The 25,606-nt window shown below is 40.0% G+C and overlaps 1 protein-coding gene across 2 annotated transcripts in view; it reads right to left on the bottom strand.

Moving 5' to 3' along the window:
• The window catches only part of PDE1C (phosphodiesterase 1C), a gene marked incomplete at both ends in the record, with an annotated part of 325,232 nt that overhangs the window by 21,355 nt on the left and 278,271 nt on the right, over nucleotides 1-25,606 (bottom strand). For both annotated transcript variants that reach the window (XM_084280364.1, XM_084280365.1), the window contains 4 exons: nucleotides 9,840-9,914; nucleotides 13,692-13,991; nucleotides 19,121-19,296; nucleotides 20,457-20,577. In XM_084280364.1, coding sequence (XP_084136490.1) covers nucleotides 9,840-9,914; nucleotides 13,692-13,991; nucleotides 19,121-19,296; nucleotides 20,457-20,577 — 672 coding nt within the window. The remainder of the gene's footprint in view (nucleotides 1-9,839; nucleotides 9,915-13,691; nucleotides 13,992-19,120; nucleotides 19,297-20,456; nucleotides 20,578-25,606) is intronic.

Genomic DNA, 25,606 nt, shown 5'->3' on the forward strand with positions numbered 1-25,606 from the left:
TTAAGCATGCTGCATGAGTACACCTACAGGATGGGAGAACTCCACCACATCACCAAATAAGATTGCTCCTGAAGGACTATTACCCCATAATATTTTTGAGAGTTTTAATACACAGAAAAAAACAAAAGAAGAAAGCCTCAGTTAACCATATCAATTCAGTATATCCCTTATTGAGCGTCCTGTGGTGGTGCCTTTTCATACATTTATGATGTAATATCATAAATGTATCAACAACCAAAAAAATCAGTGTACAACTATGTTAAAATTAGCATTTTTGTATTTTTTATATTTTATTCCATAAAAATTAATCCTACAAGTTTTCTCGTTTCTATTAAAATTAGATTCTCTTGTCACATCCCAACAAACATAACTGCTACACATAGATATGTGCACATATCAGGGTTATGTACTAACACAAACAGCAGATATCAAAAGGGTTGCACTTGAAGGGAAATTGAATACACAAACTTATGCACACTATGAATCTTTAGCCTGAAAAGGGAGAGTAAATGAAATTATGAGTGATGCTAAGAATGTGAGTAGGGAACAATTATGCATTGTTTGTCACAGTCCAAGAAGGGGGGGAGGGGGATCAAATGAAATTATCAAGCAATAAACTTGAAAACAATAAAAAAGATGTGATTTTTCACATAATGCCTAAGTAAATTTTGAATTGTGTTGCCTCAGAGCCCAGTACACAAAAAAGCACCAGGGCTGTAAAGATAATTATACAAGGTAATGGAAGAAAAATCCACCAGAAGCTATTTAAGTCAGAGATCTGACCTCTGCTTTAGCTCTCTGGAAGACAGAAAGCTGTAGGGGAGAGGCATTGCTCTGGTTTTGTTCATTGTTCCTTAAGATCTGTGCTATGAAATGCTGTCAGGTAGGTGATGGGAGAGCTAAAGCGACTTTTGGTTCCTAGGAAACTTGACATGGTGTTAGAAAGTAGCCTCTACCCTCACTTAATAAAAGCCCAGGCTGTCAGGATAAGACCGTTCCAAACTCTGCTCTTCGCCAGCACCGTGCTCCATCCAGGCACTGGGTGAAATGGCAACAGAAATCAGAATTTGGCATGTATGGCATATGATACCATAAAGCAATTACTTCTCATGCAGTGCACAATGAGGCGAAATAGTAGTCTGAGCAAACGTGTCTCAGATAACCCATAATCCTTCCTATAACAAATGATGGAAGTAGTAGTAGCTGGTGGGGCAGACTGCTAAATCAACCACTTTTAATCCCTTTTGTGGACTCCCTCAGCATCTTGCAGGAGTGACTCCTTAATTTCACAAGCTTGTTCCCATAACCCTGGGTATTTCCCATCTCCCCTGAGTGTCAAACTGTGCTCAGTCATAGCCTGACATCAGAAAAGCACTGTTAAAGATACTATTCCTACCAGTCAGAACAAAATGAAAGTATCAAAAGCCTCAGTGCTCAGTTCTCAGCACTGGATGATCCTGTGTTTCTGTCTCCTATTAAAGACAATTGGAAATCCTTTTCAAAGAAAATTAAGACCATGAAGAAATAAATTCTGCATATTTAGGCTATTTCTCTTGCTTCTGTCGCACCAGATATGAATGAGGCCTAAGAAACAAAGTTCAGAAGATCAGTGAAATAAAGAAGAAATAGGAGTTATAAGTTGATTTATCTCTGCTTGCTGTCTTTTTAATGGATGAGAAATTTTATAGTGATTATTTTTTTCCAAAGAAAGCAGAATGTTACTCGAAGTTGTCTGTGTCCTGTTTAAAGGAAGGGGAAACAAGAATAAATGCTGTTGGGAAAAAGTTTTTAATACTTGTTTTGTGGCTGAATTTAAATACCATCATTCTAATCTAGCAGATGACCCAAGTGCTTAACATTCATTTTGCTAGGAGGAGAAATGACATTAGCATAGAAGGCATTTTGATTTCTGAGCTTTGCCACATAATTATCCCTAAATCATTCATGACGTCAAACAATTTATAGTCCTGTTCACACTGATGTTGTGTTTTATGTTTGCTTGACAACTTGCATTATACTTGACCTGAGATCACATCAGTGATAAAAGAAAAGAGATTAGTTTTGGTTTAATGTATGTTGTTTGCTTACCAGCACATTATGGGAATACATAACAGCAGAGGAAAACACAATGGATACACTGCAAAAGTTTGGTTACACCAAATGATGTTTGGGTTTCTGGAGTGAAGCACGTACGAAAGAAATTAGACACTTACTGTGCTGAGGGACCGGCAGGATAAGTACTCAAGCTTATTCTATATTTGATAATCAAACATAATTCAAAGCTCTGAACGTGTCTGAGGTAAAAGCTAGATCACAGTTTTCATAAAGAGCTGTTCTGTCACGAACGGAGACAAAAGCCCCGGTGCTCTTCAAGGCGCAGTACAGATGCGCTGGCTGCCTCAGGCAGAGGGCTAATCAAAGCCAGCAGAGTTTCCATACAAATATATGAATCAGAATATTGGAATTAGCGCTGGACAAATAATTGCTTCTTTGATTGAGTGACTAAACTGAAAAATTAGGATTCTGCTTAGCTCTGGGTCAGACAAGGAATTGCTTGCTTTCTCTCATCGCAAAAGGGATGGTGGAGGAGTAGGGTTTTTTTGCTGGGAAGGAGTGAAGAGGAAATGAAAGATCAAGGTATCTCATCTAACTCTAAGAAACCTTTTATTTTTATCATTTACTTAAAGCTGGCTTAAAATACGAAACATCACTCTAATGCAAATGAGAATTTTTGCTTTATTTTCAGTGCCTCTTCAGTTTCTGACAATCACTTGTTTTGAATTAGACTTAAATTCCTAAATACTTCAGCCTGATTTAGCACTCTTCAACTAGTATCACTTGCTGTTTTATTCTACATTTATCATTGCCTACAGGTCCCAGGTTTTGACATTAAGGATAGCAAAGTGGCAGTTTAGAAGCAAAGAAAAGTATGAATTGCCTAGAGATGGACCAATTAATGGTAATTAGTAGTAAAGATTACTATTAGGGTCTCAGTTTCAGAAAACAAACCTATAAATTCACTCTCTCTTCTCTTTGTCCAGCTTCTGTGGACTGAATGGTACAGAACTGCAGGCTGAACAGGCCAAGGGGACTGTCTCCTGCCAAGGAGAGGACAGGCAGCAGGTCCAGAACATGAAGCAAAGGGCATGAAGGTACCCACCAAGCACCCAGCTGGCAGTCTGTAGAGTACAACTGGATGCCAATACAGTTGGAGGTCTTCCTTCTTAAGGCTTCTGCTTAAACTATCTTGTCAGAGTCCCTGTCTGGTAAGATACCAATAGCTGGCATGCTCAAATTGGAAGCCAGTTCCACAGGGAAGGGATAAGATCAAAGCTGAAGACTGACTGACCTCTTTTGAGGAGCCATTTCATACACTTCCTCCCCTTCAGTCATTCCCTTCGGACATGACCTTATTTCAGGGCTAAGTGTTGCACGGGGAAAAAAGAGATCAGATTGGCACGGGACTGAACGTAAATCCTTTGAGCTGGGGAGCAAGGACGACTCCTCTTGTGGAGATAATGAATTTCTCTACGTTATTGCACAGACAAATCATCCTGAATGGTGTAAGCAGCATAAAAGAAGTGGGGTCACAGCTCCACTTCCTAACTGGTGCAATAAAATGCCTGACAGTACAAAATCAAGGAGGAATTTCCACAATGTGCTGTTACATGTTCCTCTATGTCTTTTGCACATGGACATTACACCCGGGGGGTAACACAGCCATACACTATCACTATATTTAAAGAACTAAAGGTAATCTTAAAAAAAAAAAAGTTACCCATGCAATTAACTACTCAAAAAACCTATTTAAGAACCTACAGTGATTTTGTTTTGTTTTTTTTTCATGATGCATCTGGAATGAATATTCCAGATAGTCACTTAAATCTGAAATTGAGTGAAATGCTATTCCCAGTTTTTAAACTTGTCACATATATCAACCATCCTAAGGACTTTCTAACTACCTGGTATGGCCTGAACAATGGAAAATACATTAAAAAATGAGATACATGTAAGTCCTAAAGGAAAATTAGGTTCTTTCCATAAGTTTTACCTACACACACTCACAAAAACCACAAGTTGCATAATTATACAATATACCTAAGTACATATTCCTTATATTCTCACAGAGCATGCATGCCATGGTGATGTAATGTTCCTGAGATCAGGATGCTAACAATGTATTTTGCATTTACCTTCAAAGATCGAATAATAGCATGTTCCTCTTCTATTTGATATTAAAACTGCCTAAGCCCTTCTTCAGAGTACATCCCTCAATGCAAATTCCAGCTTGCCTCAGGTGCCACTTGCTAAATTAGACACACTCTTTTTTTATTTTTTCAAAAGAGCACAAAAAGGATTTTAAAAAGCACAGAAACTTTTTCTCCCCCCCCTCCAGTTATACTGTATTGCACTACAGTGGAGCAATTGTCCAGCATAGATAAATTACACTGAAATATGTCTTTTTGGATAGAAAAATGTCTTTATGCTTTCAAGCTAGCTTTTCCAGAAGGTATCAGTACACCACTTTCTGATTCCTAACTTGGGGCAATAACATCTAATGTAATTCAAATAACAAGCCATAAAAAGAAGGAAGGAAATGAAGGAAATTGTCCCTAGAAGTAGTCATTTTAGGCTACTGTAATTCCAATTTGACACTGCTGTTGGACTGTGACATACACTATCAAGCAGCAATCAAGGAATCCAATGTGTTTGCCTTACAAAAACTGAAATGGGTTTTTTGCTTCTGACAATAGGGAGAAATCATCCCATCTTTTGGAATAGAAACTGTATCATTATTTGTATAATCTGAAATTTACCTCTCTACCTCTTTCAAGAAGATACAGACAAATGCTGTTCACTTATACACTTGAGCAACCTCTTTTAAAATGATGTTTGCATTGAGCATATTACAGGAACAGGGCTTTATCAGAGGAAGTCTGCTTAGTGTTCATTGCCATGCAGTAGCCTTGGCTAGACTGACACCCACCAAAACTGCATCTGCAGGGGGCTGCAAAGACAAGCAGTTCTTAAATGGTTGAATAGCTTTGCAAAAAAGTTGCATTCTCCTTAAATGAAGCTGGGAAGAATCTTGTTAATTCAAGTCTTATCTGCAAAAACTGTGGAGGCACCATCATGGCTCCTTCATAGCACCATTCTGTGCCAGTTACTCTGTCACTTGATATTAGGGGACAGCTGGGACAAAGAAATTACTGTACTTCACTTTTACAATCAGGGAATTTTCCACTTGCTGATCAAAGAATGATTGCCAAGAATAATTAAGACCAAAAGGCAGCTTTACACATTGGCATGGGCAATCTAATGTATAAGAAAAGTTTTAAACTACTGTTAAGTAACAGTCTAGCTTAGCAAAGCGAAATAAAGCTAAACCTCAATTTCTGGTAAGTCTGTTATGAACTCTTCATAGAGTCTGCCTATTAAAAAAGCTACATATTTTATTATATTACATTATATTAGCTATATTCTACTCTTGCACCGCACAGAGGAATTTATTACTGAAACTATGACCCGTCAAAACGCAGGATTGCGATTTGACCACGAGGTGGGAGCATTGCTCATCACACATACCCAAGGCACGTTAGGTTTTCCATCTACTTGCTGGCTGTTAAATGTGATACAAATATCCGGTGTATTTCCGTGTTAGAACCTGCAAACGTGCACGTTACTACTAGAATAATAAGTTCCCAGGACAAACACGCACACAAAACCACCAAAACCTCTAACTGTCTGTAATTAATAGCTGAAAAACAGTATTTGAATAAACTGTGTTTTGGTCCCCTGAACACTGCAATGAAAAATTGCATTAACTTTGCAGGATCTTTACCCAGCAGGAAAATAATGAGGAGGTGGCAGAGATAACCAGTGAAGGTGATAATCATAGAATAGTCTGGTTTGGAAAGTACCTTTAAAGGTCACCTAGTCCAACCTCCCTGCAATGAGCAGGGGTATCTTCAACTAGAACAGGCTGCTCAGAGCCCCATCCAATCTGACCGTGAACATTTCCAGGTCTTGGATATCTGTAACGTCTCTGGGCAACCTGTCCCAGGGTTTATCCACCCTCATTGTGAAACATTTCTTCCTTATATCTAATCTGAAAAGGGAAAGAATATTTTTTTCATTTCCTGTCAGTTTTGTGAGCAGAAAAAAAAAAATTGCAAAAAAGAAAGTTTGAGAGTGCAGATAAAAATTATTTCCATGTGACTGCTTACAAGTTTCCATTCAAAGTGTTGAAAAGCAACTATTTCACATGGGAAAATCAGGTTTTCCAGAATGGTTTAATAATGCTCTATCCCACAGGAAACATTTGATGAAATATTTGTGCTGCTGATGTCTCTGCTAGGGCTGTGTCTCTGTGTGGGAAATGGCAGCCCCCTATCTTTTTTTCTTGGGACTGGAAAAAAAGGGCAGCACTGCGTAACAGACAGCATCTCCAGCAGAAAAAGCCAATCCTATGGAGATTAGATTAACATGAGGAGGAGACCAGCCCACATTCAGGAGACTTCACAGGATTTTGAAGCAGTTAAGACAGAAATCTAAGGCATGACTGCAGCTTGCACAGCCATCCTCAGGCTAGCTTTAAAGCAGTTGACTTTGGTACAGACAGACTCAGTCATATGAAGCTCTGGCTGGATGCATACATTGTTCCTTGCTGTCTCTGCGAGCCTGACGCTTGTTTCTGGAGGCATGCCCACTTAACTTCAAGATAACTCTGACACAGAAGCTACATTTCATGCTTGTGACTACAGCACGGACACGCAGCTTCTATGTCTTCCTGTCCACATGGGACAGTTATTCCGTGTGACCCTGGTCACTCAGCCCCCCACACAGTAGAAGGACAAATGTATCTGAAACATTTTGGTATATATGTATTTTTATGAGAAGACATTACAATAGCTTCCTGTCCGTATGCTCAAAAGGCAACTTGGCCACAGCTCCTGCAAAGATTTAGGCAATGTATACTCTACAGCTTTCTTCTCTGCGTGCAGGATACCTGTGCGGTAGGACAGGGTATGAGACTGATCTCAGGTGGGTGCAGGGCTCCAGCTAAATCTACACAAATGTGCACCTGTTTAATACAAATACACACACACACCCCCCAGCTACACACTGAAGAGATGCTGTAAAACCATAGTATCGTTGACTCTGCAGAAAGTGTCGTCTGAGTTTCACCCAGCAGCAAACTACATGTGGTGAGTGCACTGTAGCTGTAACCTCAATCTTTCTAACTCCCCCTTTACAGGATGTGAAAGACCGTGTACTGGCATGTGAGACAGCATATGTTCAGGGAAACATTTCAGCAGTCTGCAAACAGCTATGTATTATCCATAGATAGCATTTCTTTCTCTACATCCCTCACATAGCTAGTAAGGAGATTTGCTCTGGAGTTTAGTAATAGACAGAACAGGTTGTGCTGTATTTGTCGAAACAGAAGGGTCACCCTAGCACTTTCCTTCCTACGCTGCATCATTGATATTTTTTCTCCCTATTTCTATCAATGAGATCATTTGCTATAACCTATCTATACAGCATCTGAATGAAAAGCATTCAGCCTACAAATTGTCCTTCCATGGTGACAGTTGTTTATTCACTGTAATCAACCAGTCCCATGATATTAGTCTTTTCCCAAAGGGGATGAGCAGAACATTTCCTTACAGGAAAACAAACAGACATTAAATAACTAACACTACATGAAGACTCTCTACTTGCAAGGAACTAAATGCACATCCTCATTCTTCAAGTCATCATGAAACATTAATTTCTTGGAGGACTGTCTCCCATGGGTGGGACCCCACACTGGAACAGGGGAAGGGTATGAGGAATGCCCCCCCCCCCCCCAGCTAAGAAAGAAAACAACTCCTGAGGAACTGTCCAAAACCCCATTCCCCCAGTCCCTGCCCCTCCCTGTGCCACAATGAGGGCGGGGAAGAAGGGAGCAAAATCATGAATGAAGTGCAGTCTGCTAAGAAGGGAGAGGCGGGGAAGGTGCTTTAAGATCTTGTCACACTCTCATCAGACTCTGACACTGCACTGGGTGTGCAGTGCAGTGTAATAAATTAGAGTTTTCTTTCCTTTATTCTGTGTTGAGTCTGTCTCATGACACTAATTGTGGAATGATCTCTCCCTGTCCTTGTCTCAACTCCTGAGCCTCTCAATATGTATTTTCTCCCCTGTCCAGATGAAAAGGGCGGCTTTGCTGGGCATTTGGCCTCCAGTCAGGGTCAAACCACCACCAATGGTCCTTCAGCCAAACTAAATGTGTCTTTCTGAAACCCCGAGAGTGCAGGCCTTCAAATGTAATCTGGTTCTAACAGTCCGTGATTCTCAGATCTATTCTCTTTGCTGGGCTGGTGCTCCTGGGTTCTTCTAAAGAAGCCCCGAACTTTCTGCATCCTGCCAGGGCTGCAGCCTTTCAGTACCTCCACTCCTGAGCCATCACCCATCGCAGTGGGGAGAATGGACATTCTGGTTATTAATTCTTCTGGGCTCTCAGCAGATGCATACAGCACTGCACATATTCATGAACATCTGAAGAGTTGCATGTTATTTGAGTATTTGTGCTTAGTTTCTACATCACCACAGAGTTGTGAATGCTGCTTGTTCAAGACTGTTTTCCTGACAGATACTTAACTCAAATGTGTAAATAATTCATCTTGATAAAATAACTACATTTTCCTAAACAATTGTTGCTTAGGGACCTCTTTTTAAAAGTACATATTTATGTGCCTGAAATTAGTACGTACTTCTAGATTAATTTTTCTACATTTTCAGATGAGCTATCTCATTTTTTTATTTATCATTTTGCTAAGCAGTAGAAATTAAAAGCAATTTCTTAAATGGAAGCAATAAAAGAAAACACAGTATCATTCTAAACCTACAATAAGGTTGTACTTCTTGACCATCAGAACCAAGCACTGTATTATTTGCATTGAGGAAAAACTGTGTTTCAGTGGATTTCAGTGAGACAAAATGTTTCTGTTTATTTTGCTACCTAATACTTAAGCAATTGCTTTTGGAACACCATGGGTTCAGATGCTATCTCAGAGCCCTGTGCTACACAGCTGAGGAGGTGCAGAAGGAAAAACGTGCCATAGAACTTAAAGCTGGTTCTCCAATCTGCTGAGGCTACTAAAAGGTCTGTGGACCTCTACACTAGGCTCACACAGGCTTGAAATTATTCCCAGGTGCACAAAAATGGTCCTATGGCATGGGATTGCTTCTGTTCCACAGTGTTTCAGCAACATCCCTTTCCTACAGCTTCCCTAATGGACCTCTGTGTTGATGTGCTCGCTCCCGTTTGCTTCCCATGCCTGTGGTTCGACAGTGCTTGGCAAATATCCCTCCATACAATTAAGTCAAAAAAGCTTTGTGTTTGTATTGGCATAATACAATGTACAGTCATGAAAAACAGGGAAGTCTTGTGCAGGTTTTTTTTTTCTCTGTTTTTTTGCATCTCCCATGCAGCCTCTCCTATCAGAGAGCAGAATACGCCCCAGTGAAAGTCAGAAAGATAGAACCTCACAAATACGCATTTCCTATTAAGCAACTCTAATAATCCATGATTTTTCTTCCAGGCACTGCACAAAAATTGATAGATAAGGCTTATCACCAGAACGACTAAGTGGTGCTAGGCATTATGTGAAGGGGATGATTTTCCCCTAAAAGGCCCCAATGGCTTTTGTTGAGTCTAATGACTGTTTCTGTTAAGTCTCTTTGTGGTTACCACACAACTTTGCGGTTTTAGAATGAACTATGGAGGCTTATTAAACAATACTTTTCACATAAAAATGGGTGAAAAAAAAGTAATAAAATGTTGTCCTTACCATCTGTTTTCTTTGATTCATCCCCCACACTAGACTGATCTTTTTTGTCCAACTTAGTGTCTTCCTTTAATTCACCTAGAAAGAAGCAATAAGAAACTCTATCAGCTTTTAATGCAGACCTCTGCTTAATAGTGCCAGTAACTCAATCGAGTTGCAACATCCAAAAGGAAATGTTCCTGAGGAGAAAAGGTCTGACTCTACAAGGAACTGGATGAACACATCTTTACAGAATAAAGTACCAGACAAAATGTATCCAACTCCTACAGAAAATCAAGCTCTACAATCTATTTTCAAATTTATTCTAATTGTTAACACCTTTTTAAGTGCACACATGCAAAGTCATATTCTTTCTGGCTCTATGTAGGCCATTAAAAATCCGAGCACAACATTCATTTCAAAAGCAGGACTCAAAGTTTTATGCTTTTAAAGGACTAAGACCCTGCAAGATTTCATCATAGGTCTCTGCATAAAGAACCAACTTAGGTACCTCAAACAGTCCTACATAATTTTGTCTTGCTTTCTCTTACCAGTTTCCTTTATCCACAGCTTCATTTGGGTTGCTCCTTTGATGATGGTATCAAAAGAAAACAATCATCCTAGGATTATCATTGGCTTGAGAGGCTCTGTAGCAAACCAGAATAGCCAGGCCTTTGGCAGAGCAGTGGCTGATACAGAATTAAAATGGCAACTTGAGCTGGGGTGTGTTTAACCAGGGAGGTTAACCAGAGTTGTTCTCATTTTCTGTCCTCTGTTAGTCATACAGCACAGCACATCAGACCTTCCCAGACCATCCCTTCATTGAATGACAATGCCAAATCCAAGATGAAGTGAAAAATAATTTATAGGGAGAGCTCTAGTAGAACAAGTCTCTTTCAGCTGTAGTGTCCAAACAGCAGTGAAGAAGGTGTCCTTCCTCCAGGAGTCCAGAGAAAGCCACAGCAGCCTGCCTAGGCAGCAGCGGGAGGCTTGTCCTTTCCCTCCCAAGGCGTACCACTGAATTTGTGACCCACACCTCAGCACAAAAAGCTGTAAAAGTCTCACTTGAGAATTTTGCAACTGTGAGGTATGTTACAGGGCTGTATTAAAGTAATGCTTATTCCATTTGTATTACTATTTTTGTTACTATAAAAACTTCACAGCTTCTGGATCAAGATTATAGGTATTATGTGTTAAAGAGGATCTGATCTGTCTTCAGAAGAGTCATGGACAGTGAATATTTATTTTTGGAACAGCTCAAAAAAAGAAAAATTGTAGAGAAGCAAGGTCTCCCTCTTCCACATCATGCCCTAGCCACTAGAATATTTGTTGTTCTTGGATGACAGAGGGTTTATCTCTCTCTCTCCCACTTAAATTCCATAATAGTGTAACAGCAGCATGGTTTTAAAATCTTAAAATATTTAACAAGATGGAAAAAACATGTCCTGTTCAGTTCTTTCAGAGCTGAAACTTCTCATGTTTTTCTTCCTAAGCTCACTGTGTGGGTGCGAGCAAAATGAAAGCAAGATGATACAGGACAAGCAGCAACCTTCTGAGCTGATCACAGTGCCACTGACTTGGGGGTCCCCAAACAAAGAGGTATGAGCAGCTCCAAGCAGGAGGAGAATGTCTTCAGGAAATTAAAATGTATCTAGCAAAGCACAAAAGTCTTCTTGCATTTCGTCCACCATCATATGGCTGATGGTAACGATGACCTAATAATTTTTCATTTGACTATTGCATAAAGAAGTTGCTTGACCCTGAGTGAATTCAGGAAAAGACGATGAACACCCACACATATGTTATTTCATAGTTTGACCTCTCTGAGAAAGCATGTGAGCAGCGGGTGATAGAGAGAGACTTCAAACTCATCTGACAACACAATTTCTGAACTTTCATTGAATATAACTTATTATGAATAGGAGACTTTTGAGTATTGTAATATCTACCCTGCCATACTGCCAGCAGCAGAGCAGAACGATGAGCATAATGATCTTTTTGAAAGGGATTACAAAGGCAGAGAAATAATAAGGCAAATACTTTATGATGAGATATTAACATATTGTCGTAAAGCTGTGGTGAACCCAGAGATAGGAATGTGAAGATTTAATCAGTCTCCAAAGCCTCTGCAGTGATTGTACCTCATAAAGGCCTTTTCCCATAAATTAAGGAGAATTTATTTTCCCAAGGAAGATGCTAATTTTCAGAAATCATTATAATGCCTTTCAAAGCATTTTTGACACCTGCAGCAGGGAGACAATGCAGAAAAAATACTTGTCAAAATCACCAGAGCACACTTACCCCCTTATTGTTAGAGGCATGTGAAACAAAGGATTTCAGAAGTAAAGTCTGATGCAGAATAACTGGGATTTCACATGTTCCCAACCTCTTTGTCTCCTTGGGGGCTCACTCCTATTCATCCACGTAACACTGTCTTGAAGACAAATGCCATATGTAGCAGAGCATGACAGCTTGGATCCCCACAGTCCTTCCAATCTGAGAAACACCTAACAATGAAGGGATCTCTGGGAAAGGCCAGCAGCCAAGTGAGCTACATGAGAGTTGTATCAGGAATGTTTTAAACAGAATTTCTGCCTCTATTGCCATCTAAACTCACCGCCTGAGACTGGACCTTTCAAAGCCAGGGATTTTCCTAAGATCTTAGGATTTTCCTAAGAGATTGTTTCTGAGCCTGAGTTTTTTGTTGCTCTTGGACTGCCTGATACCAGCCAAGTTTATGACATGTCACACGTGGCAGTAATGCCATTTTTTGATAATGGTTTCAGGGAGCAGGAGCTGGGGACGGAAGGACAGTAAAATGGCCAAGGGACAATTAATCTGTTCTGATGGGTCTAATAATTTTTAAATACAGAAGGGTAGAGGTTGGAAGGAAACCCTGGAGATCATCTAGTCCAACCACCTCCTAAAGCAGCACCACCCAGAGCAGGTTGCACAGGACAGCATCCAGGTAGGTTTTGAATATCTCCAGAGGAGACTCCACAATTTCTGTCCTAGTCCTCTGTCACCCTCAGAGTACACAAGTTTTTTCTCATATTAAGATGAAACTTCCTGTGTTCCAGTTTGTGCCCACTGTCCATTGTCCTGTCACTTGGCACCCTGAAAGAGTCTGACGCATCCTCTTGCCACCCATTCTTTAGATATTTATAAGTACTGATCAGATTCCCTCTGAGTCTTCTCTTCTCCAGGCTAAACAGAAGCAGTTCTCTAAGCCTCTTAATGTTTAATGCAGTTTTCAGTGTTTCCACCTTCTTTGAGTGCAAAATCTGATTCTTACGTTAACTTGGTTCTACCACAGGTTAAGAGAGTTGAATAAAATTGGTGACAAAAAAATCTCAAAAAAAAGGCTCATGACTGCCCTAATAAAAAAAACTGAGCAATGGAATCAATCATAAATAAAATAACTCTTAAAAACAGAGAGGGTGCAAAATCCTCTGTCCCAAAACATGTTTATATCTGAGACTCGGTTCAAAAATACATTTAATTGGCCTTAAAAAAAGTTTATAACCCAACTTTGCCTTCTCCTCTGTCAGTTACCCAAGCAATGAAGCTGTTAATTGAACCCAGAATATTTGTTTCTGCTTTTCAGTCTGTGTATCATAACAGGCTGTTTCATTTCCATTAGAGAAGTAATTTTTTCCTCTCCCCCAAAAGTTCCAAAACAGGTAGGATGAATCCCATCTTTTATGGAAGAACACTACTTGGGAGTTAATTTACAGTTTCCAATTCCCATAAGCAGGTGACTACATCAATGTCCAGAAAGAGGCTCTGGGCCCAGGACATCAGGTTCTCCCATGACAGTGGTGAGATAGCAGATTTGGGGCTAGATTTATCTTTCATCAGAAGGAGAGAACTCACCATTCTGAACATGCTGTTTCTCTTCTCCCACTGCATGATGACAGTCTGTTCCCTTATCTGTCCTAGGTGCATTTTTCCCTTGTGAGACTTCATGTTTGTTCACCCCTGTTTGCCGAGTCCCATTTACATGATTCTTACTGGAATCTGCGCTTTTGTTTTCCCCAGGATTTGCTTCTTTGCTGTTCTCTGTCTTTGCTGCTGTGGCATCTTCAGCTGGCTTCTTCTCATCCTTTTCATCTGTTTTCTTTTCATCTGTTCCCTGATGAGCATTTTCCTCTGCTTCTTTCCTAGCTTTTTCTTCTGCATCGTCGGCAAAGAGGAAAAAGAAATGAGGAAAGAAATCACGATTATCAGTCAATTTGATGAGAATGATACAACTCACACATCTAAATCTACTTTGGCTTTTTACATGCAGGCAACTTTTCCTTAGATAAATGTAGGAATTCACTTCACAAGGAAAAATGAGCACAGGAGAACATTTAAAAAAATATTCTGAAAAAAACACCCCATGTTGGCCTAAATGTATGAATACGCATGTCCTTTTGCCATATAAAGTTCATATGAAAACGCAGTTCTCAAAATTCTTAAAAGGGAAATGAAAAAGGTATAAGAACTTAAGTAGCTAATATAGGTGCCAAGGTTAGCTTATTTTTGACACACAACTATCATTCAAATGACATTTACTTTACCTCATACTGTACCTTGTGAGTCCAAGCACATAAAAAGTCTTGGTTCTTTGATATCTTTGGTTGTCTCCAAGATCAGCTTCCTAATCTCTTCCCTTCCACTTACTGTTATCCTTTCTTTATGGCTCTGTTCTTTCTTGGCAGACTAATATATTGCTACTAGTGCTCTGCTTCCATCCTGAAGTCTTACAGTGAGTGTTGAACAACAGCAGCATCTCAAAATGTTGTCATTCATAAAAAAAACAATAAAAATTCAGAGAAACCAATTTCAGCTATTCATTGCTCTTATCCAAGCTTAGGTCCGGATGCAATGCTTAGTTATAAGAGAGGATGCATATTCATTTGGCTTTGGGGGGTTGAAACCAATATATTTCTATCCAAGGACAGCGTTGTGGTTTTGCATGGCAAGGTTCTGATGGAGGAGGTGGGGCTGCAGGGGTAGCTTCTCAAGAATGAGCTAGAAGCTTTTCCCAGACCCGACAGAGTAAACCGCAGCCAGGTTCAAGGATGGACCTCCCACTGACCAAGGCTGAGACCATCAGAGATGGTCACAGCGCCTCTGGGAATCACATTTGAAGAAAAGAATGGCAGCCACTTTTTGCCACCAGAGAAGGGAGTGAGATGTAAGGAACTGTGCAGACACCAAGGGCAGTGAAGAGACGGGGCAGGAGGTGCTCCAGGTGTTGGAGAGATTCCCCTGCAACCTGTGGAGAAGACCACCACTTTGCTGGTTGTACCCCTGCAGCCCATGGAAGATGATGGGGAGCAGAGACCCCACTTGCAGCACATAGAGAGGCCCCACACTAGAGTGGGTGGAGACATATGAAGGATGCTGTGACCCACATTGGAGCAAGCCCCTTGCAGGTCCTGCAACCCATGGAGAGAGAAGCTCATGCTGGATCAAGTTTTCTGGGGGGACTTGTGACTGTGGGAGACCAGGATGGAGCAGCAGTCTGGGCCTGAGATACATATCATGATTCTGTGACTGCATCCCATAGAAGTGCTGCTGGGGAAGCTGGTGAAGATTACCCTATCCCTACATGCAAGATTTCTGGCTCAGCAATATCCCAGCCCATTCATTACCTCATCCTGGGCAACAAATTACAATTTATTTGTGACAGGAATCACAGGTAGATGTATCTCCTGTTTTCTGATAGACTGTGTAAGCTGATGAGCAGAGAAGCAGATCCTACAAAACACTGAATAAAGCCTACCTCATTCCTATGGAAGCATTCTTGAAATCTCCTGGAAAGATATTTTGTTTCTTACAGGAGAAGAGCCTTGGCCAGTGTGTAAAAATTGAAAAAAACTAATTTCTAAGTGCCATGTCAAATCTTCTCAAGAGTGAATCAAAACCAGTTTTGAGAAAAAATGTACCAATGGGATACAAGAGAGAAAGGGGGAAAGCTGTCTTTATAAGAAATGCCAAACTGTATTTCCTTGTTAGCAGCTAATGCAAGTTAATTAATTAATAAATTATGGCTCACATGAAAATATAATTAAATTAGGTATGAGCCTCCCTCACTTTATTAATCTTTCCTAAAACCTATGGTAGCTTCCATAGATAGCTCAGCTATGCATGTTGCTTTTTCCCTGGAGTCTCATGGTAGACAGAAGGATTCCTCTCATTTGGGGATCTAAAAAAAACCAAGCTGCATTTTGCACCTGAAGCACAGGAGAGAAATTTGGCTCAGGAGATTTGGGCTTGCTACAGCACCGTTGGATGGGTGCCTCTTGTCAAGATTACTGTCAGAAAGTAATTTATTTAAACGGTGTTTTGCACATCAGGGTGATTGTTGGTTTTGCTGTTTGGTTATTTTTTTAATTTGTAGCTATTTAATGATGATCCTTTAAGTAAAAAGAGATAAACCCACTTCCTTTGCCCACACAGTCTGAGAAATTTTCTATAAATACCACACTGAGGATAAAAACAGCTTACTGATGCTTCTAGGGACAATGCCATTACCAAAGGGAATATAGTATTCTCCAAATACATTAATAACAGTGATAGTCATAGCCATAGTAGATGCGTTTCCTTCCCTTCTGATGCCCAATTACTGTTTGTTGTCAATCAACAGTTACATGCCTTGTATGTCTTCTCTTAATATTTCTTATTTTTATTGGCAGAGTGTCTCAATGCATTACAAAACACCGGTTTGACGGGGGTGGGGGGTCAGCAATTTAAACTCCTGCTGTGCAGCAGGCCCTGCTGCATATGGCTAAGACAGGCAGGCAGATGGAAGGAGATGCAGAGACGTCCACAAGTCAGGAGCAAGGCAGCAGCCAAGCAAATGTTTCGCAGGGAGGGCTCTGGAGTCCAAGAACAGTTCCTCAGTGCCCAGCCCATACAAAGGTATGCTGGGCAATATGTTTGTATAAATCTTTCAGGATAAAATCAGATGCATGCTTGTACTGCTAAACGCTCTCAGAAACACAGAAATTATGTTAAGGTCAATGAATTCAGATAAACAGAAGCTGGGACTGCTTTCTGAATCTTTGACCCATAAACTGGAGCTCTGATCCAAGGTTTTTGAGATGAAGTTTGGCAAAAACATAAAGTAAATCAACTATTCAGGGCTAAAGGTTGTCAGAAAAGTAAAGATGAAATGACCTACTCAAGGGTACCTGTGTCTAATAATGCAGACTGGTAAGCCCTCTGCTTTCAAGTGATCAACTAATCCTTCCATAGGCTACCCTTGCGAGCTGCTAGAAGGATTTATTTTATGAGGCAATTAAAAAGAAAACATTTTCCTCTCCAGCTAAAATATTAATAACCATACACTTCTCATCAGGATATTCTGTAAAGAATGAATATAAAATACTGCACGAAGACATACTACCAGCAGCAGCATGAGCTAAGGAATGTCTGCACATCCACTTGAATCATAACTTGGCATTTACATGTGCGCACTTAGAAAAAAGTCTGTATGCAAAGCAGTCACTGCAAGTGGGTACAAAGCACATTTAAAAGTTAAATATCCAGAATCTATTATGATCCACTCTATATATTTGTTTTAGGTGAAATGTAAGATATGTTTTATTTATTTCCCTGTGGATCTCTTGCACGGAGGATTTTTACCTGGTAGATCCTTAGTAGAGAAGTAAATACGTATGTTACATGATGAAATGAAATCCTTATAACCAGCTAACTATCTGCTTTATTCACTCAACAATCCTATACTGTGAGACACTGACCATGTTAAATGCTCTGCCTGCTTAGTTAGCTTTTACTTGTCTCCTCCACAAAGAACTGTGAAAGAGTAAATAGTAATTAAAAAAAAAAAAGGAAGGCGGCAAAAAAAAGCCCCTGGCAAACAAGCAGATTTTTGAATTAAGCTTCTGTTTTCATTTTCATGGAATGCCTAGAAAGGCTTTTCCTGACTGGCAAGTTTTAATCACAAAGGAAAATTTAATCTGAATAATAATGCATGCACCTTTAGACAGGCCTTTCAGTTGGAGAGGAACAATCTGCTCAGGCAAATAGGAGAACTAGGCCAAATCTTCCATCAGCCCTGAAGCCAGGCCACATAATACATTAAAATCAAGCTCCTTACATTTACGTGAAATACAACTCTATTAAGTAAGGGTTTGAGAAACAAGCATTCAGCTCAGGGAAGAAATTGTATCACAAACAGTTTTATGAAGAAAAAAAAAAAAAAGAGATATATTCCTTCTTTTTTGATTCCAAAGCTATTCTAAATCACCACAGGGCTCAAGGACACCTTGGGCACTTAGCCAGCCCCTGGAGGCAAGGGGCAGTTATATCTAAGTCTTCTCAACAGATGGCTCTCATTAGTTCCAAAAGATCTCTAACAATAGATTTGCCAGTGTCTAACATATTATCTGGTTATGATCACCTGCCAAGATTTTCTCCTCTTAACAGCCCAGGCTATTTAAATTTTTTTAAAAAAAAAGGTCCTGTATTTTGTGTCTGAAGTAGCCTTCAGAAAACTGCTTTAAGCTATAAACAACGGTTCCATTGCTGTATTCTATTGTCTGCAACTAGTCCTATGATTTCTGAACTGCAATGGCCAAAACTGGACCCAGAACTGCTGTAGTGGTCATTTTACTGCGGGAAAGACAGGAGGAATGCTGGAGGGTCATTGCCTGGAGCAAGGTCTGGGGATTTTTGTTCGGTTGGTTAGCTGGTTTTGGTTTGGGTTTTTGGATTGTTTTGGGGTTTTGTTTTGGGCTTTTTTTAACAGCATGGTTATATTGAACCCTGGTCAACTTGCAACCAACACATCTCTTAATTGCAGTCCCTTCCAGATTCACAACACAATAAGCATTTGCAGCATAGTTCCCAATTAATTATCCAAGTTATCATGAGAAATATGAAACCATCTGTGAACCCAGAATATCCTGTCCTTCTCCCCTGAACTACCACACATACCTCTTTCAATCTTAACAGTGAACAACTGATAACCTTTACAAATGCTGTTCCAGATATTTTTGCACACATCCTGAGTCCGACTCATGACTTTAGGGGGCCTCCTTTACAATTATTTTTTTCCCCTCTCATTGTCCACATCCTCTTCATTACATACACTTACACGACAAAAGACGACTACAAGGCACAGACGAGTCAATATTCCTATCTTTCCAAACCCAGTATAGGTTGTTGGCCTTGAAAAGCAGATTCTTTTAAACTAATGGTGCTTACTTGGATTTGATTGAAGAAGAGCTTGAAGAAGAAGAGGTCAAAAGAATTTTTATTCTCTCACTAAGAAGCCTGGCTGTTACCTTTGGTAGCCTGTGCTTTCCATTTCTCCCGGTTCTGCTGTACCACCTCAGTCCAGGTGGCTTTAAAAGATTTGAAGTCCACAGTGAGTATGGAGCAGTTGAGTGAGGCACTTCCTTCGGACCCAGTGCTCTTGACACTTGATCTTTTAACTTCTGAGGGACTAATGCTATTCAGACTGGGACACGAGATCACAAAACACAGAAGAAATCAGTATTCCATGCACTCAAATACAGCTAAGAAGAAATAATGACAGTGAGTCTAAATAATGGGGTCAACAAGGGAACACAAAAAATAAGCTTGCATCCCTCATCCTCCCCTTCTCCCTATCCCAGGTCAACCAATGTTAAAGCAAATAGCATAACCTTAGTCAGTATTAGAAATAAAGGGCAGCCTTTCCCTGCTTGTTTTTTGGTATCCATAGTCCCTAAGAAATAGAATCAGTCAAAGTATTGCTATTATTGCTTTATTGTGCATCTTCATTCCCTAAATATTCATTCATTGGAGAGTCAGACAATTCTAGAAATGAATTATGTCAAAGAAGGAGCCTGCTAAAATTCACCAGTGGGAGCCATTAGGCACAGGACAGGAGGACAACCTCTGTCCAGGGCTTGGTGACCTCAACTGAGGAGGAGGTCAGGCACTCATTTCACATACAGACCCTACAGTTGTCTTTCAAGGATGGACACTTCACTGTGCACATTTAATAAAGGCATCAAGATAACTGACATAGAAAGATAACAGTGCTTGTTCTTTGTGTAACAATCCAAGAGTAAAGAAGTTACCTGGGAGAAGGAATCTTGACTTAGGTAGTCCTACTCTAGGGAGCACTACCCACGTAGAATTTGAATCCCAAGCATGCCCTGTCCATGAAACTACCAGAAGAGTAGTTTCTCTGCAACAGTAGAACAGGTTGAATGGGACAAGATTCCACACATCCAAAGTCCAGGTGAATTCTGGTCAGTACTTCACACATTTGCATAAACCTAATTTCCAGTCCTCTTTTGTGTTTCACACAATTTATACTTCTAGATGTGAAGCTTCCCAACAACTCCCTGTACTGTCTCTTTAACATTAGTGACTGAGCAGACCACTAAATTTCACCTGCCTGAGTGGCTACAACCATTTTTGCTCACTGCCTCTGGAGGCATGGGCCAGGCTCATGCCAGCCTCCCTCTTTGCCCTCCCTTGGGATGGAGGTGAGCTGTGGTGTGTCAGAAATGTGGATATGGACCTTAAAGCATCATGGAAGACATGCCACAGCAGGCAGAAAACCATTAGAATTGGGCACAATGGCAGCATGTGCAAAACAAAGGGAGAAGGTATGTGGTTATTCACCTGGAACGCCTGAACCCAGACATGCCAGAGCGGGAAGCTTCGTCAACGAGCGGAGTCACAATCTTCTCGGTCATGTCGGTCAGCACAGTAAAAGTGGGTTCCACGATGAAATCAATGAAACCTGAGCAGAAACACAGTCAGAATCAAGCAGGCAAGAAGAAGATTTATGTGGAGTCACTGCTTCAGTGATCCCAGATAACATCACTGTAAAAGATTTATACCTCTAAAGAGGGACAGGCAAATACTAGAAAGAGAAAATGGAGTTAGACGTTAATCCCTGACCCAGGGGCCTGGATATAGCATGTAATAAAAGGTACCTACTTAAATGCTGGAAAGAAACTGTGCCAAATCAGAACATAAACAGATACATCAGAACTTGCTTTATATGAGGACTGTGATATTTAAGCCAAATTCCTAGTAGGTTTGTATAAAACCCAGTTTCAAAGATGAATCCTCTAAAAGCAGAAAATTAACGTAACAGTAATAATACTGGTAAGCTTTGCTGGTGTGGAGTTACGTGCAAACTTCCCTTACTGTGTATCAGTGGGTTGCTGTGAATATTCTCTTGTTTATGCTCAACCAGCTTGTTCTTGTTGATAATAAAACAGATTTAGGTGCTTTCCTCCCCATTTTTTAATATAAAGGGAAAAAATAAAGGGAAAAAATAAAGGGACAAATAATTTTTACTTCACTATACAGTTTTACAGAGATGCCTACAGCTTTAATCTGAATGTTGGGAAGAGCAGACTGAAGGGGTCTGTGACCATAAACTTGTGAGATAAAAGAAAATCCAAGTTGCACAGGAAAATCGTGAGAGGGAGGAGCGTACAGTGTCTTACAGCTTCTCCTAAATTCTCACCTGGAGTGGGAATACTTCTTATGTTCATGTTAGCACTTTACTTAGCAGTTTTCCTAATGCTGTAGAAAAAATTACATCCTTAATCTTTCCTAAGATACATGAGGATATGAACCTTTCCCTATTGTTACAATTATTAAAGATTTGTTAATTGTCAACTATTTATTACACATTCATAGTACCATAATTTCTCTGACTGCCTCATGATGTGCTTCTACACCAGACCCTGGTGATTCTAGGTGATAACAAAGCAACAGAAGGAGAAAAGACCACACAGGGTAGACACCTGAATTCACAGATGCTTTGATCCACATCTTGCATGCAAGGCAATTGAACATCTTTCTAGTTCAATTTTCCTCCTTTGATTTTTGCTAAATTTGTAAAAGGATGAGTAATTAAGTGTATTTTCATGCCTAGCCAAATTAAAAACATTATTTGCAATTTCTCAGAATTTCAGACTAACATGCTGTAAATCTGGAGAAAATATTCATTCAGTCTTCCCTGAACATCTGAATCATGTGCCTCCATAACACTAAAACATTTATTTAAAATTAGGAAAAAAAAGAACGTCTTTCTTCTCAGGGAGTTAATTAGAAATCTATGCAGTATAAAGCCACAACAGGAAATTGTTTGCTAGATCATAACCCAGTTAATCCCAGCAAACTTTGTACAATTTTTTAAAACACTGGAAATAGTACTGACTGAGAACCATGTTAAGTGTGCCACAGGAATCCTGAGGATAACAAGAATTTGGTTTAAATACCTGCGTGTGTGTGTCTCTGTCTGTCTATATGTCCTTCAATTTACCTTCACCCAATTTTTTTTTCCCCTCTCGACGATCAAAATAAACGCAGGACATGGTATCTTGTCACTGCTGCTTGGCATGCAGTACCACTACCACTTGCTCCATCACCACTAACAACCCTGAGACATGCAAATCTGTGATATTAGACTAATGACTGTGTACCTAACTGCAGCAGTGGGGTAGTGGGATCCCTGTCCTGAGATGCTCAACACTTGCACATAAACACAAGGTCCAGTTATAAGAATCTTAGAAACAAGTTTTACCTGGGAAAAGTCTTGGATCTCATCAAGTAAGACAGGCAGAGGTGGCACAGGTAAACAAACTCAAAAGCCTAGAGGAACTTTTCTTCCCTAAGTGGTATTTTTTCCTCTATTCCTTATAACATGAATAAGTTATTCAACCATGTTACCTTAAAGTGAGGATTATAATAAAGTTGGGAAACAATCTGCTGTTGTAGAAACAAAACTTAGGGCTTTATTAATATTTATGTAACTTATGCCAATACTCCCAAGCGCTTCCCCTGCCTCATATTCTCTCGTTACCTAAAGACACTGTGATTTAAGTATGGTGATTTAGTTTGCTAATCAAAGCCCCTGAATTTCAAACAGCGAACCTGGGTTTTAAAACCTATTAATGCTAATGACCATGTTATCATCCTTTTTCTTCTTTGATAGAATGACTGTGGTAAATATTTCTGTACCCCAGTGACTAAGATAATTTTACCAATTAACACTGCATGCTGAGAGTGGATTCCAGACACATGCCTAGTGTTCATTCATTCCACCTGAGAATGTCAGCAGGACAAACACTGGCTGCAGGACAGTTTCCCTAAAACACACCTTCAAAAAAAGAAAAAAAAAACCCAAAACCACAAAACAAAAGGAATCACCAGCATGCACCCAGCAGCCTTTATCCAATGCTTTCTGAAGCTGTAATTTTCTTTCTTGCCAGCCAATGGACAAAAATAAGAGGATGCTGCTACACGTATCAGGTACAAAAGAGGACAATGACAACACAGGCTGATCTCTAGTCAGACGAGCTTCCTACAGTCTGAGAGGGGCAAGAGTGACTTTAACTTATGATATTCTTGTTGGGAAACACAAGTCTTGATGTAGTTTTCTTTGCTGTTTGTCTCCCCCACTCTAATATGCAGCCTGACTTCTGGACATGAATCTCTCCCAATTTGTGCACTTCACCACAATACAGAAATATTTACCTCATTTGATGAGTTGAAGAAAAAAAGACCATAAACTAGTCATTACTGTTAACATGAATAGGCTTTAAAATCCAGGTTCATTATTTGATATTCAGGGTGGAGTTTAATTATCAATTTAAAGTCTAAACAATTTCTTCACAAACTGAAGCAACAAGAGAGAGATTCTTTTGAGGAAGTTTTTGCTGTTGGATTGCTTCATTTCCACTGAAAAATTCCATACTACAAAACCTTCAGTCTGCATTTGTGAAAATCTTTCATTAATAAAAATGCTGGGACACTGCTGTTGCATCTGCAGTGACCTTAGTGAGGCAAACTACAAACAAGTTGTGCCATCAGAAGAGGATTTCTAGGCTCTGTCCCTGACAGAACCAGAGCACAATTTATTTTATAAAAGACAGGTTTTTTATTTGTGGAAACTGATGGCTACTTGCTGCAGATAATAGCATGGTTTGGAATTCAGTAAGAACTTACTTTTGAAAAAAAATGTGGTAATTACTATTCCAAGGAACAATTTGTTAAGGTTATTCATCAGGTAAATAAATGAACGGGAACAGATTATTTGTCTGAAAATCTAGTTGACAACTTTGAAAGCCTGACCTCAGCAGATAGCTATAAAATAGAAGAGATTTTGACTTAACAAAGGAGACGTCACAGAAAGATACTGCCAATATGTGCAGCAGACTGAGAAATGAAAATTGTATAATGTTAGAAGGCAAGATTTATAGAGTAGCCTATTAATGTCACTGGATTACTAAGCTGCACAAATTGAATATAATGACAAATAGTACATAACTAAATAAGGCTGTCTTTGCATACTGATTAGTGCCTATTTTATAAGGTGGAATTCTGTTGGTCATGGCTTAATTCATCATTAATTTTGCAGTGGCTTGATACAAGTGGCATCAGTGCAGAAATGTCTCTGCTCTCCTGGGCTTCTGGAGCAAAGGAGGGCAAAGGAGGACAAGGAAAACTAGTTCCCAGGCACACACAACTAACTCTACACAGAGGGACCCAGTGGGAATCATAACTCCTCCTCCCTGTAAGAATGAGGGACATATCTGAAAGCTCATAGAAGGGATGTGAAAGAAAAGTCTTTGTATGTACTTTCCTCCACACCAGCCAGAGAGAGCGTTTTTCCTCTCCCACAGCACAGCAGTAGGTGTAGTCTGACCAGGAGTCCTCAACCGGGGTTTTTAGCTGAGCCTGCAGCACTTCAAATTTGCTGTTTCTTCCCTCTACCTGCTGTCAGCTGCTGACAGAACACAAATGTCCTCAGCACTTGCACTGTGCGCTACACACCCAGCTCTTCTGAGTTACCACTGCAGAGGAGTAAATGCTACAAGTCTGAGAAGCAAGCCAGAGCATAGAGCTTTTCAAGTTCAGACTCTTGGATGAACTGTCTAAACTTCCAAAGCCAGAAAAATCAGGGAGGGTGTCCCTCAGAGAATGGCTTGCCTAACAGGAATAATGAAATAATTTTAAGCAGAAACAGATCTTAGCCACAGATATGAATCTGAACTTTCCTAAGTCCAGGGATATCTTTATCTTATTCTTTGACAGAAATTTCATACTTCAAATTTTTGGTCTGTTTTCCTTTAATACATTCTCTCTCTCTCTGCTTCTGGACTCAGTTCCCTCATTTTTAAAGGTTCATGTTATCTTTCGTTGGTTATTCCATTTGGCATCCCTATTCTCCAGTCAAGGTTAGATCATGTTCTTCTGTCTCCTTCACTTGTTTCCTAGGCATAAAAATCCACCCACAAAACACCTTTGTTCTTGTCCTGTTTTGCTCCCAGCCTCCTGAACAGTTCTACTTAACTTAACCCCTTGTTTTCTCACCAAGTATCAGGCCTGCTGCCTCATCCTTCTACTTTTTCACTCAGTAACTCAGGAGGAGAGGTAGGGAAAGTACTGATGGCAAGTCTGTAAAGAGATCTGTTTCTGAATAAGGGGTGCAGAAAAATGTTTGCTATTTGCTTGGCTTCAGCAAAGCACATTGGTTGGCTTGAAGCACTGTGAGGAATGAATGGAAAAACACACAAGAGGTTTTGCCCAGGTTATTGAAGGGACTGACACTACATTTTCAAATGCAGCAATGATACTCATATCACAACATCCTGCCATGCGTGTCGCGTCTTCACAGCTCAGAAAACCATGGAGTAGTGTTGTAACCAGGCCCTGCAGTCATTTCTGCAGTCAAATCTGAGGTAACTTGTTAATGCATGGAGCCACCTCCATAAACTTATTGTCTCATCAGCTTTGAACTGTTGATC

The sequence above is a fragment of the Gallinula chloropus genome (assembly GCF_964237585.1).
Source record: "Gallinula chloropus genome assembly, chromosome: 2".
Taxonomy (NCBI): Eukaryota; Metazoa; Chordata; class Aves; order Gruiformes; family Rallidae; genus Gallinula; species Gallinula chloropus.